Source organism: Hydra vulgaris, chromosome 12 (genome assembly GCF_038396675.1).
Source record: "Hydra vulgaris chromosome 12, alternate assembly HydraT2T_AEP".
Taxonomy (NCBI): domain Eukaryota; kingdom Metazoa; phylum Cnidaria; class Hydrozoa; order Anthoathecata; family Hydridae; genus Hydra; species Hydra vulgaris.
This window is the reverse complement of record NC_088931.1, coordinates 21,823,264-21,837,317: the sequence shown is the minus strand read 5'-3', so window position 1 is coordinate 21,837,317 and position 14,054 is coordinate 21,823,264. Positions and strand designations below refer to the sequence as shown.

Sequence of the window (14,054 nt, the reverse complement as noted above, 5' to 3'; positions counted from 1 at the left end):
TACGCTACTTTCTATGCCAGCAAAGTCGATGTAATTTATCATAATTTTTAAAAAAAGTGATTTTTCATTAGGCTGCTGAATGTGCTAAATTAATTTTTAATGCATAATTTTGATTATTCTAACAAGTGGTGACCCTAAGTACACAAAGGTAACAAAAAAAAGTAAGTATTAAACTGTAACACGTTAAAGTTCAAAAAAATATTTATAATGTTGCAATATTTAGCAACTTTAAGGTACAATAACTCAAAAACTGTAAAAAATCAGTCAAAAACAACTGCAATAATGGATTATTTGGGTGAAAAACTATTACCTTACCAAATTTCAGGTGATCACCATCTTTATTTAAAAAGTTATGGTTTGTCAAAAATCGAAAAAAACTGCTGTAAGCTCCTGATACACAAATTTCACAATAGCCTTTACATTACACAATAGCCTCTCTACATATTGTCTTAAAAGAAACCTTATACATATTTTTCTAACGATCAAGCCAACCATCAGACATTTAAAATCCTTCGATATTCTTTTTAGTAAGTTCTCTGATTTTTTTTAGAATTAATGTTTCTACTCCTTACATTTTAAAGCCATTTCAAAATGAGATTATCTTAATTTGTAAATGTTCATTTTTTAACTCTTATACCTTTTGACTTGTTCCCTTGTGTCTTCATGGATTTAAAGATTTTTCTTTATTTTAAATCTTTACCTTGGCTGTGCAATTAACTTGAGGACAAAAAGTTTAACTTAATGAAAGTAAAAGAAGAATCTTAACTAAAATTTTTTTTTTTCTTTTTCTTCTAAAGTTTTTTTCTTTAAGCAATCTGAAGAATATAAGCCACAGGAAAAAATAAAATGGTTTGACCTTGCGAATCTTTGAGCTAATTGGGATTCGATTCATCAAGAGGTTTTTATGAGAAAGTATTAGTTAGCGTTCAGGGGAATTCAAAAGTACTTTGAGTTACTGGAAGTTAGTTATCAGGGGTTCGAGATATCGGGAGTTCACTGTATATACTAATATTATTATTGTGACTATTATTATATATGGTAATTGAGGAGAAAAACTATACATAAGCTGACTGACTTAAATAGAGTGTTGCATTATTTAAATGTTTTATGCTAATAAAAAACTTTGTATATATGCATAATTTTGTAGAATAATATTTCAATGGAAGTACAAACATCGCGATCAAAAAAAAAAACAAGCAAAAGAAGAAATCCGAAAAAGAAATGTAAGAATTAATTTTTTATTTTAATTACTGTATACCTTTTTATTATTATATAACTTTTAATTATTATATACACTTTTTTTACTAACTTGGTTATTAAATAGTCAGAGTTTAGATCATGTTGTTAGAGGTTGTTTTAATCTTAGTTTTCTTTTTATTCAAGAAATAAAACTTTTAGTGTTGTTTTCTCAATAAATTTTTGTCCACAATCAATTATCTAATGTTTATATTATCAATATATAGAAGAAAAAAACAACTAATTTTAATTACTAAGTCAAGAAGGAAAGGAAGAATTTTTTCCAAAAAATAATACTGAATATGACAGAAATTTTTTTATCCATTTTTATTCAAAGTTGAATAAAGAGATAATAAAGCTAAATATAGTACATACACACATAATTAGTGGTTTGTTAGTTGGTTATGAATATTCTTAAAATAATAAAAAATTATTTTTTTATTATTTTAATTATTCATAATTAGTATTGATTTATTTTTTTTAAATAACAATTTGGTAACGCAATTTACAAACAACAAAAGAAAAATTTTTTTTTATAAAAATTCAAAAAGAATTAAAAAAAAAGTCTGTAATTCGAAAAAGGGTGTCAGAAACTATTTTTATATATTTTATTCAAAAAATTTAAAAAAAAACCGACTAGAAATTAGGAATCACAGGTTACAATATAGGGTATACTTTACGATATACTTTATTGTATACTTAGTATACTTAAAGTTAATATACAGTTTAGTATACCTATTTCCTTTTTTTTTTTTTTTTTTTGTGTGACCTACTTGATAATTTAACAATTTTTTATTATATTGTTATTATATTATCTTAATAAAATAAATTGCTATACCATTTATATATTATTGTATGAATTATTATGATTAAAGTGTTTTTATTTTTAATTGTTTTTTTCAATGTAGCAAGTTAGCAATCCATTATCAAGCTAATTTTGATCAAATACTTCATATTTGATCAAAATTAGCTTATATTCAAAATGTGTTTTAATAAAACACATTTATTTTTTAAAGTTTGTAAAAAGTTTTAATGGTTTATACCATTAAAAATTTTTTACAAACTTTAATATATTGTAAACAAATTTATATAAAAAAAAAATTGTTTACAGTATACTTTACTGTATACTATATGGTAAATTGTATACTAAATTTTTAGTATACCATCTAAGCCCAGTAACTTCCAACTTTCAATAACTTCCAACTTTAATTAGTGGCTGCTTGCAGCCTTGTTAGAAGCGAAGATGTTTAAAAAAAAAAAAAAAGCCTCTATAAGAAATTGTCAATGTAATGCATTTGTATGCTTTAGGTATAACTTATTGTTTTATATAATATTTATTTGCAACGAAGTATACCTGCATTTAGCTTATTTGGATAAAGTCTTAACTTCATACACGAAACATTTATGGTTCAATTCTTGCAACTGTCCAACTTTTTTTCTTTTAGTTACCGCTGTCATATCTTTTCTTATTTGGATATAAAAAATCGTTTTGTTGTATGTTTTTGAATGATACACACCTCATCGCATTCAGATTTCTTATACCATTCAAGCCTTTCAGTGTATTTTTGTATGATGTGTGGTCATACAAGACAAAAAACTGCACACGCAGACTTGCACAGGAGTAGTGTGCAATCAAACACTATTGCTGACCATGCAAATGATTTTTTGTTGTTGACAACTAGACCACAACTGTTTAGATGTTTTGATGATTTAAACATTTCAGAAATGCGCTAAAAAATGAAACGCTAAGCTAAACAGTTTAGCTTAGCATTTTTAAGTCTAAAAGCTATGAAAAAACTGAAAAAAAAAATTCCTCATTAAAAAGAAAATATATAAGCTTTAAAATTAAACTCAAAAAACTCAACTTGAGGCGAAATTTACTTTTTGTTACATTTTTAATTTCAGTTGAAATAAATTACTTTAAAACTTACCTTTTGAAACGTTTTATTAAAGTTATGTGAAACGATTTTACAAATTATTTCTAATAATTGTTTAATAAATGAACAAATTTTATTTAAATTGTTGTTTATTTAAAAAGTGAAACTAAATTATTGAAATAAAAAAAATATAATAATTTTAAATTGCATAAACATTTTTTTTGGAAAAAGTCACAAAAAAAAAAAAAAAATTTAATAATAAAATAGTCTTTTTAAAATAGTAATTTTTAATCATTTCATTAGTTTAAGTCAAGTTTTAAAAAAAAGCAATTAAATCATTCCATTGCAAGAGGGAGATTTTAATTAAGCTTATTTGTAATTTAAAGTATTTAAAAAAAAAAAAGTAATGAAAGATTTTTAGAAAGACAATTAAATAAAATAAAAAATTAACTATAATGATCGTTTAAAATAAACCCATTTTGTGTAAATTAAATATGTAAATTTTTTTTAGTAGCCATGTATTTTAGAACACCTAATAAATAAATATAAATAAAAAATAGTTTCAAATGTTTAAATTTATCATAATAAATATATGCCTACTAAAAAAAATTATACGTATTTAATTTACACAAAATGCATTTATTTTAAAGGATTATTATAATATATTTTTTATTTTATTTAAAGCTTTCGCGTAAAATAAAAACATTAGAAAAAACCAACAGTTATTTTTTTTTTATAATGTAATGATTTTTTTATTCATTTAAATTATTTAAACATTAAAACAGCCGTGGTCAAATCGTAAAGAAAAAGTATTAGTGTGTTTAGTTGCAGAGTGCGATCGCACACCATTCCTGTCCAAGCCTAACACGTTTTTACTGAAAATGCCCATTTATGATTTGTAGTCAGTTTTTTTCCTTTATTGTAGTCAGTAATTCTTCGTTTATTTAGGGACCAAGTTTGGTACCGAGTACCAAGTATTTTTTAATATCTATTAATCTATTATCCAATATAATATATATCACATTGTTATAATATATAACGGTATATATGTTATTATATATATATATATATATATATATATATATATATATATATATATATATATATATATAATGTGAATTAGATGTTATAACAGTGCACAAAATAACAGTCGGTCAACGGTTAACAACCGCCTGAAATGATCAAAATTGCTCTTTTGACCTCCCAAAATAAATTGTTGTCACTCAAGGTTGACTGGTTTAAAAAATCTTAAATAAATTTTTACAAACAAACAGGGTGTAATTTGAAAATCCTAAGTATTCATTACATCTAATTTTATTGTTTATGATAAGCTACTTTCACTTTGTTGCATTTTATAAAACCATTGTCTTCTAGTAACAAATATTTAAACAAATTTGTTGAAACAAACATTAATGATCTTCCCGACAACCTTACATCTAAAGTAGCTTTTTTGCTTATGACTCAACTTTATACTCCTGTCTTGAAGTTAACTTTTTGGTCGCTTAGAACAGGCAGCCAATCTTGAATCTGATCTCATTTCTGGAACTGATTGGGGCTCACAGTGGCTTTTAAATTTTAACTAAATTTTAAATCAAAGTTTTTAAAAAATAAAAAAATGTCTTTGTTTATTGTAAAACATTAGGGAGTAATAAATTAAAATATTTCTAAATTATTATAAGACTTTTTTAATTTACAGAGTTTAGTAAGTGTTATAAAATAAAAATAAAAGTACCAAAAAACATTTCAATTGACCGGCCAATAAAAACATTTGACCGTCAATTCTATGTGTTAGCAAGTCAAATTGACTGCCCACTTTCTATTATTTATTTTGTGCGCTGTATAATATTTAATATTATAATATTCGAATTACAACCTAAAAAATGTTGTATAATTTTATTTTATTTTTTTATTGTTTTTATTATGAGAAAAAATTTTTTTTACTTAATTATTTTATCCACTATAGTATATATCATAATATAATTATTATAATATCTTAATATATCGTGAATATTTATTATTGTTTACCATTATCTTATAATACTGTTATTACAATCTTATTATTTTTATTTTAAGTAAAAAAAATTTTATAAATAGATGTCAAAATATTTAATATAAAAACTTGTCAAACTAATCCATCTGATTGAGTGAGCGAAAATTCTGTACAAAACGTAAAAAAAAATATTAAAAAAAATATTTGGGATTTAAAATTCATATGAAATTTAAAAAATGTATAGAAAAGTGTCCAATTTTATGTTGTCCAACTGCATATTTTACTCTATATAAATAAAAATACAACTAAGTATTTTGACTTTCAGATATTTGTGTAGTGTTCAGTGTTTTGTGTATTTAGGTGTAGTTTTTTTAAAGTTCTTTATTAAAATAATGTTATTAAAAATAATTTATAGATTTAAATTAAGGTGTTATAGATTTAAAATAGTTCAGTATTTATTTATAATAGCTGCAAATGATGCTGGTAGTGATGAAAATGATTCTGATGATGATATTGAAAGTGTTGCAAGTTCAGTTGATTTGACTTTTAATGCAGTAGAAGGTATATTCAATTGTTTTTATTTATTTTTAATTTTGATTTTTTTATTTAACTAAATAATGGTTTTTATAGATGGATTAGAATACAATGAGAATTTTGAGCAAAAATTTCTAGATAGCATAGAAGGAGCACGGGAAAAAAGGTTTTATATTATTTTCAAAAAGTTTTTTGTCAAAAATGTGTTATAAAAATTGTTGAATCCATAAACTTCTATCTTTTATTATTTTGTATTATATTTTTTTGTATTTTTTTTTATATTTTAAGTAACTCTTATGTTAATATTTATATATATTACTTTTAAATTGTATTAATATAATATTTTAAAAACAAAAATATTTTGATATTTCTAAAGTAATATCAAAATATTTTTATTTTTAAAATTTAAGTAATTGTCTGAGAAAATCAACGGTACTTGAGCATGAATTTTTAGCGAATTAAAAAAAATAAATGTATGGCTATTGGCTCTTTAGATGAATAAAGTACTTTTATATTAACCAATGCATTTAAGAGAAGCATAAAAAGACAGAAATGTTATGATTTCTTTTCGTCTAGCAAAGGCTAGAAAATTTTGAAAGCTGCCTTTAACTCTAAAGCTCTGAAAACTGCTTAGAACTACATTATCACACAAAGCAAAGTTAGCTATGTATTCAGTAGGTCCAAAATCAATTTTTTTCGATGGGTGAAAAAATAACACTCTTTGTGCATTAGCAACTAACAGTAAAGATATTATCACTGAGGAACATATCACATTAATAGAAGAACCTTATTCCATTTTTCTTGATCGTGTTTCTCCATCAAGTGCACCATCAACAAATATCAAGAATGGTATTATAGATTTTTTGGCAAAAAAAAACTGTTATATGTTAGCTATTGGCGCTGATTGGAGCTAGCGTAAATACTGGTGTGAACAATGGTGTAAGATTGCTGGAACTGCATTCCAGATATCTAGTTCAATTGCCATTGAGACATTTAGTTGTGGTAGAAGAAAGCCTAGCAAAAAAAAAGGTTTGTTCTCAATGGCTTACAACAGCAAATTTAATCCTTTGTTTAAATAATTACTGATTATATTTTTTGAGTTTATGCACAGGTATGGTTCTATATATTGATTTTATAAAGAAACACACCTGTGCATAACCAGTTTTATAAAGGCATCTAAACTCTTGCGGCTTTTAATTCAGCTCTTCCGGCTTTTAATTCAGCTCTTCCATTTCCTTCCTGATAGTGATTGACTTATAGTTGATAAATACATATTATGGTCACCCAGAAAATATCTTGGTATCAATGTTGATTGATGTGCATTGATTGATGTTGATAAATTTGCAAGGTGATGCACAGTTTCAAATTCTACAGAACTAAGAAAATTCAAAATTTCTCTCCTAAACTTTAATGCAGTTGATTACCATAATCTTGTAAACTGGGAGAAACATCTGAGGACTTCACCACCTTAAGTTATAAGTTAAGTTATGATTTCATTAAAAATGTACGATATGTAAAAATTAACTTTGTATTTGGTGGAATAAGAAGAGACAGATATATTAGAGCAAAACTTTTTATCTAAAAAGTATATTCCACACTTTTCTTCAAAAAAATAATTGGAATATTTAGGAATAATTTATCAATATACTCCATTATTTTATCAGATAATTTTTTCTATTAAGTACAATAGAAAGTACATATATATATATATATATATATATATATATATATATATATATATATATATATATATATATATATATATATATATATATATATATATATTAGGGGTGTTCAAAAAACAACTTTTTTTGAAATTTTCTGCTGCCACCCCCTGTGTGCTATGTAATAAATTAATACTAAATTTAAAAAATTTTTAATTAAAAAAAAGTTTTAGGGGTCGCTCAAGACCCTTAAACATCAGACGGGTCCCTAATATTTTGAAAAAAAAAGTTCTTCAAAAGCATACCATATTGGGTCTCAAAAGAAGTGAAATGTTTTAAAAATTTCAAAAATAATTTTAAAAAATTTATGGAAACACAAATTAAAAAAATTTATTTGAAAAAACTATAAAAATATGTACTTTTTTATTTTTTGTTAAAAAAATGGTAGTTTTGAAGCCATAAAATTTAAACTAGTTATCTTTATATAAATTGAGTATTATTTTTAAAATTTTTATAAAATTATATATATATATATATATATATATATATTATATATATATATATATATATATATATATATATAGATATAGATATAGATATAGATATAGATATATAAATATATATATATATATATATATATAGATATATATATATATATATATATATATATATATATATATATATATATATATATATATATATATATATATATATAGATATAGATATAGATATATATATATATATATAGATATATATATAGATATATAGAGAGAGAGTTAGAAAATAGAGTCAGAAGTAAAAAATGGCAACCATTTTTTTACTCCTGATTCAATTGAAGTATTTTGTTGTCCCAAATTTTTTTACTCGCAGTTTTAGTAGTGATAACCCTTTCTCTTTTTTTTACTCTATAGTGCAAAAGTTCGTCATGTTTCACTTATGGAAATAAAGAATGGTCTATGTCAAAGATATTTATATGATTTTTTGTTGAGTAGGTAAGTTTGTGTTTGCATTGTAATATTTTCAAAATTGCTCAAGTAATTTATTTGAATATTTGAAAAAAAAATTTACATTACTTTGAGCATTATAATATTCTCTAACTTGCTAGAGTAAATTTTTTGGATAATTAAAAAAAACTTAAAGCAATTTTTTAGTTAATATTGGAATAGTATAAAACTAATTTTGACAATCATGACTTTGTCAAAGTATTATGGATATGCAAGCCTTCCCGGGAAGTGCGTGCGGTCGCACGCCTTGTTCATCCACAGTTTAAGTAATTTTTTTAGATAAACTGACAGCGGTAGTTCCCATCTTTTAACTTGTAAAACGTTTCAATAATTCGCAACAAAAACTTATCTACTAAGAAAAAGAAAAAAAATCCTAAAAAAAGGAAACAAAATTGTAACGAAATATCAAGATAAATCAAATAAACTAGAAAATTTAATAATTAAAAAAAGTAAATAATTTTTTTTTTTTAATAAAATATTTATACAGCTTTTGTATTCTTTTTTCTTTAGAGTCTTTGTTATAAAAAACATTATTTTTTATAACAATTTAACCACAATTGAAAGTTTTGATATGCAATTTACTCATGATTTTTATCAGTCCATATAATTAAGAAACTAATTTGCTATGTGCGCTAGAACTATAAGAAAATTGTTTTTTTTTTTGTTTTTTCTTGTTTATTCGTTTTTACATCTTTTCGCTTTTAAAAATATTTTTGCTATATTTGATGTTTTTCTCAATACTTATATAATAGAAAAAAATGAAAATAAGTTGTTATTAATTTGTAAAAAATATTATTTGAGTTTTGTGACGGAATAAGTTTAATAAAAGAATAACATAGTTTCTTTAATAAATATATTTACCACATTTGATATATGTCTGAAATTGTTTCTTTTATATTGCCAATTTCCAATGTTAAAACAAATCACTAGAGATAATGAACATAGCAATTGCTCTGCTTAAAAAAATGTATTTAAAAACTTAAAAAAAAAGTTTTAATTAGGCTCCTGAAATTTTTGTTAAAGAAGTTCAGTAAATTAACAACAAAGTAAATTTACATTTTTTTCTTAAATTAACAATGCACTAACCCACAAGATTTTGGAGCATCATTTCAGTTTTTTTTTTTACTGATAAATAGTAATTAGTCTTATCGCTTTCATGTGCATTGATAAAAACAGTAAAGTTTAACAAAGGCATTTAAAAAACAAATTTAAAAATTGTCTGTGCTTCTAGTGCAAATTATAATGTATTTCCTTAATATACTGACTGAAAAAAGTCGCAAAAAAATTTATATCGAAAAAAAAATTTTTTTTAGTTATATTCATATCTACTTTTTTCCTCGACTTGTATCAATTTTGGTAATGGAATATAACAAATGCCCTTAAAATAAGAAAACAAAGTAAAAGAGTAAAGTATTTAGGTATATTTTTTTTGACAACAATTTTCTTTTTTTAATATTCAATTTTTTTTTAGCTTATTTAGATTTTCTATTTCATATTGTCTTCAATTCTTTTCTTCAAGTATTGCTATTTTATTCTCTAGTTTCTTATAGCTTTATTTTGCAGCAAATTCTAAAGTGCTTACTATATAAAAACATGGTCATGTTGTCTAAAAAAATTACTTTAAGCATGGACAAACAAGGCATGCGACTGCACGCGCTTCCCAAGAAGGCTTGGATATGGTAGACATGCAGAGCACTAATATATATCACATTATATTAAACACATTATATTAAATACAATATTTTTGGTATAGAATTAATATAATGCAAACTAAAATATTGTGCTCTTTCATGAGCCCCCATATTTATTTTTATTTTGTTGTGTATTTTTAATGGCTGCCATTTATTTTTGATAAATTTACAAGCTCAACAACTAGTGAACAGAATTCCATAAGTATTCTATTCACCCAGTATGGAACTTTTATACATTAGAATTAGAAATCATTAGAATTAGATAATATTTGTATGTTAAAGTTGTAGAGAATGTTTCAACATTTTTTTTTGCAATTTTAATTCATATTTTCCTTACAATTGGAATATGTTTGTTTCCTTTAATTTAAGTAAATCTTTTTCTTTACAATCTGATCACACATCTTTTCTAAAATCTTCTCCAGCGTGGAAAATAACGGCTGGTCAACGACCGCCTGAAATGACTAAAATTGCTATTTTGACCTCTCAAAATGATTTCATGCTGGGCATGGTTGACTGGTTGAAAAAAAAATCAGAGTTTTGAAAAACATGGTTTGAAATTTCATAAAATCATATAAGTTTCGGAATTGCAATCAAAATAGTTTTATTGTTTACGATATGCTACTTTAATTTGCTCCATTGATAATAATAAACATGATGTAAACTATATTAATTTTTTCGCTTCACTTATTTAGATTACTTTTATTTTACTGGTGGTAAAAAATCATTCTTTCATAAATGATTAAAGTTCTTATTTTATTATTATTCTAATAAAAATATTCAATACATCATTTTGATCATAGTTATAATAATATATAATAATTTTTGTATTTTAACTAAGAACATTTTTTTTTCAACTTTACATTTAACTTTTGTTTTTATTTTCTTGTAAAATTTTGCCACAAATTGTAATAAATGAATGTGCTTCTTTTTTTTTCTATAATAGGACTCTTAAAATGTATATATTTTAGAGATATGCCGGAACCAGTTTATACCGAGTCTCCGATTCTGGGTACCAGGAAGAAAATACTGGGCCCAAGTCCATGAACAAGCTACCGGGTCCATTTTAAAAAGTTGGAATAAAAGCTTGTGAAACCTCTAGCGTTGAATTGTTTTCACAAAATAATGCTGATTAATTTGTGCTAATTAAGTTTGCCTAAATATATTAAGTTTCTTTTTAATAAACAACTATATTTACACTTAAGGTGACACATTCAAATTTAGCAAACAAAAGTTTAAACTCTAAGTCCACTAATATTCTTTTTCCCTTAGGGTTGTTAATATTTGGAATAAATTGCCATCTGACCTTGTTAATGCCAAAAACATCAAGAGCTTTAAAAATAACTCTATTACCTTTGAAAATACTGTTCCGGCTAACTAATTTTTGTTTTATAATTGTGGTATAATGTATATAATATATATTTTTTTGTAATTTATCGCTGTATAATCGCTAATACAGGCTAATTTATCAAAAGTTATGTTCTGAAAAAAAAAGATTAGGGGATATATTTATATAATAAATATATCTATATAGATGTATATATTTATATAGTAAATATATTATTATTTTTAAATAAATCTATAAATAATTGTATACAATAAACATGTAAAAAATCTAACATGTTTGTTGTAAACAGTTGTTTACTTAAAAATATTGTAAATGTGAACTCAATTAGATCAATTAAGTGATCGAAAACTGTTTTAACTCAAAAGCAAATTGCGCAACTCAATTAGATCAAAGTATCAAACTCATTCATTCAAAGTTTAATTACTGAAAATTCTCTCGTGAAATAATTCTTTCACGCAATTTTTTCAACGACTTCACTTCCAACAAGGCTGCAAGCAACCACTAATAAAGTTGGGAGTTACTGGAAGAGAAAAGTTTAGCAAGATAATGATTAACAGACAACTTATTTGTAATTTTTTCCTGATTTGTATATTGCAAATTATATGAATCAGGAGAGTAAGATAAAGGAAGCAAATTCAAAAGAGCTGATGTTCGAGGAATAAAAATTTTCGGAACACTTAGGAACAGTCATAGTAAAAGGATAAGACTTGATAGAATGATGAGTAACACGAAAATGAATTTTAGTAGATGGCACATGAGATACTAGCTCTTTAAAGCAGTGCCCATTACATTATTTATAGAAAAGAGAAAGAGAAGCAACATTACAATGATGTGATAATGGTTAGAGGTTGGCTGCAAGAGCAAGTCCAACTATGTTTGCAATGCGTTTTTGCACCTTGTCTAAAAGAGAAAGGACATCATTGGAAGATGCGAGCACGATAAAGAGATGCAACCTTAGCAGATGCTAATTTTGCAATTGATTTGATATATGGTTTCCAAGAAAGATCAGAAGTAAGAGATAATACTAGAAGATAAAGGGTAGATGACTCTTTGAGTACTTTAATGTTCATAAATATTGGAAGATCTAGATTATTGTGATAACAATTGGCTGAAAAAAATTGGGTTTTATCTGAATTAAAATTCACCAGCCACTGTGACCCCCATGCTGTAGCAGGGGGTCACAGTGAGATCTTTTTCGATCTCAAATCCTCCCTCCAAACAATCAGAGCTTTGGCTTCTTATCAAGACAAGAATAGATGGTAGTATCATCAGCGAACAATGCCACTTTAGATGTATGAATTTCTGGACAATCATTAATGAAAATTAAAAAGAGTATAGGGCAAAGAATAGAACCTTGAAGAACCCCTGAAGTTACGGGAAATGAAGAAGGGTGCTGTCTATCAAGGATTCAATAATTTTAAAGATGTTACGTTAAGAAGAAAACTTATGAAGAAGACCAGAATGCCAAACTCTATTAAAAGCTTTAGAAATGTTAAGAGCGATAGCCTAAACCTCTCCACTACTATCTAATGCACGATAAAACAAAACCTATCGGTTATTACTGTTAGCAAATCAGAACAAGAAGATCGAAATCCATATTGATCATGAAATCCATATTGATAATGAAAGTAAGTTATTAGATCCAAGCTAAGAGATTAAGTGTTTGTTAATTAAAGACTCAAAAACCTTGCTTGTGATAGGAAGAAGACTAATGGGATGGTAGTTAAATGAGTCAGATCGCTCTCCAGAATTTTTGAAAATAGGTATAGCAGATGCCGCTTTCCAGCAGGCTGGAAAATAAAACTGATAATCACTTGTTAAATAGTTTTGAACGTATAGGCGACAACTCCGGAGAACACTGCTGCAAGATTATAACAGTTATGTTGTTTGAACAACAAACTGTAGAAGAATCTAAGCAGAAAATCAATTTTGATATAGAAGCTGGAGTGTTATGAATGTCAAGCAATGTATCAACCTGTTTGATGACTATATCAGGCAGAGCATAACTAGTGGAATCAAGAGATGACAATTGAAATGAAGCAAAAAATTGTCGACCTCGTTTCTATGTTTTATGGTCAGACCTTTGTATCAAATAATTTTTGCTGACCTGATGCCGACCTCAAAAAGATTGAGGTCAGCAAATTATTGTTAACCTCATTTTTCCTAATTCCGAGGTTTGAATGTTTCTTAAAACGATTGTCCTAATATTAAATATTCAGTTTAACAAGAGTTAACAACATTATTGTTACCTAATTAACATCAGCAGTTTTTAAATGATTTTAATGAGCAGAGAAATAAAATGTGCAAGTATTTTTCCTTAACATGGTTAACTTTAAAAATTAAAATTCTTTTTTTGTTATTATGTGAAATTGTTGTACATAACTAAGTACATTATTTCTTCCAACAACTTTTTTTTTTTTTTTTGTATTTATTCAAATAAATTTACAACACGAATTTACACAAAATTAATTAATTTACAACAAAAATTAATAACACATTAAATTTTCTTGTAGCTTTTTCCTCCATTTACAAAATCATTGCACTGAATAAAATATTTTTAGATAAATTTAAAATTATCAATAGCGTGTTTGCACTTTTTTTTATTATTATTATTTATGAAGGAATTAGACAAAGCATATATTTGAAAATATGTTTACTTTTAGTAAAAACTTTGTTTTATATAACATAAGTAACTGTTAGAGTAGCATTTCAC

General features: G+C 24.9%; 1 protein-coding gene across 1 annotated transcript in view; it reads left to right on the top strand.

The window, feature by feature from the left end:
- LOC100201820 (interferon-related developmental regulator 2) overlaps window positions 1-14,054 on the top strand; it is a 34,103-nt gene that overhangs the window by 7,749 nt on the left and 12,300 nt on the right. Inside the window, exons 2-5 of the mRNA XM_065812553.1 lie at window positions 1,148-1,223; window positions 5,572-5,664; window positions 5,734-5,803; window positions 8,213-8,293. Of these exons, the coding sequence (XP_065668625.1) occupies window positions 1,160-1,223; window positions 5,572-5,664; window positions 5,734-5,803; window positions 8,213-8,293 (308 nt within the window). The 5' untranslated portion in view covers window positions 1,148-1,159. The remainder of the gene's footprint in view (window positions 1-1,147; window positions 1,224-5,571; window positions 5,665-5,733; window positions 5,804-8,212; window positions 8,294-14,054) is intronic.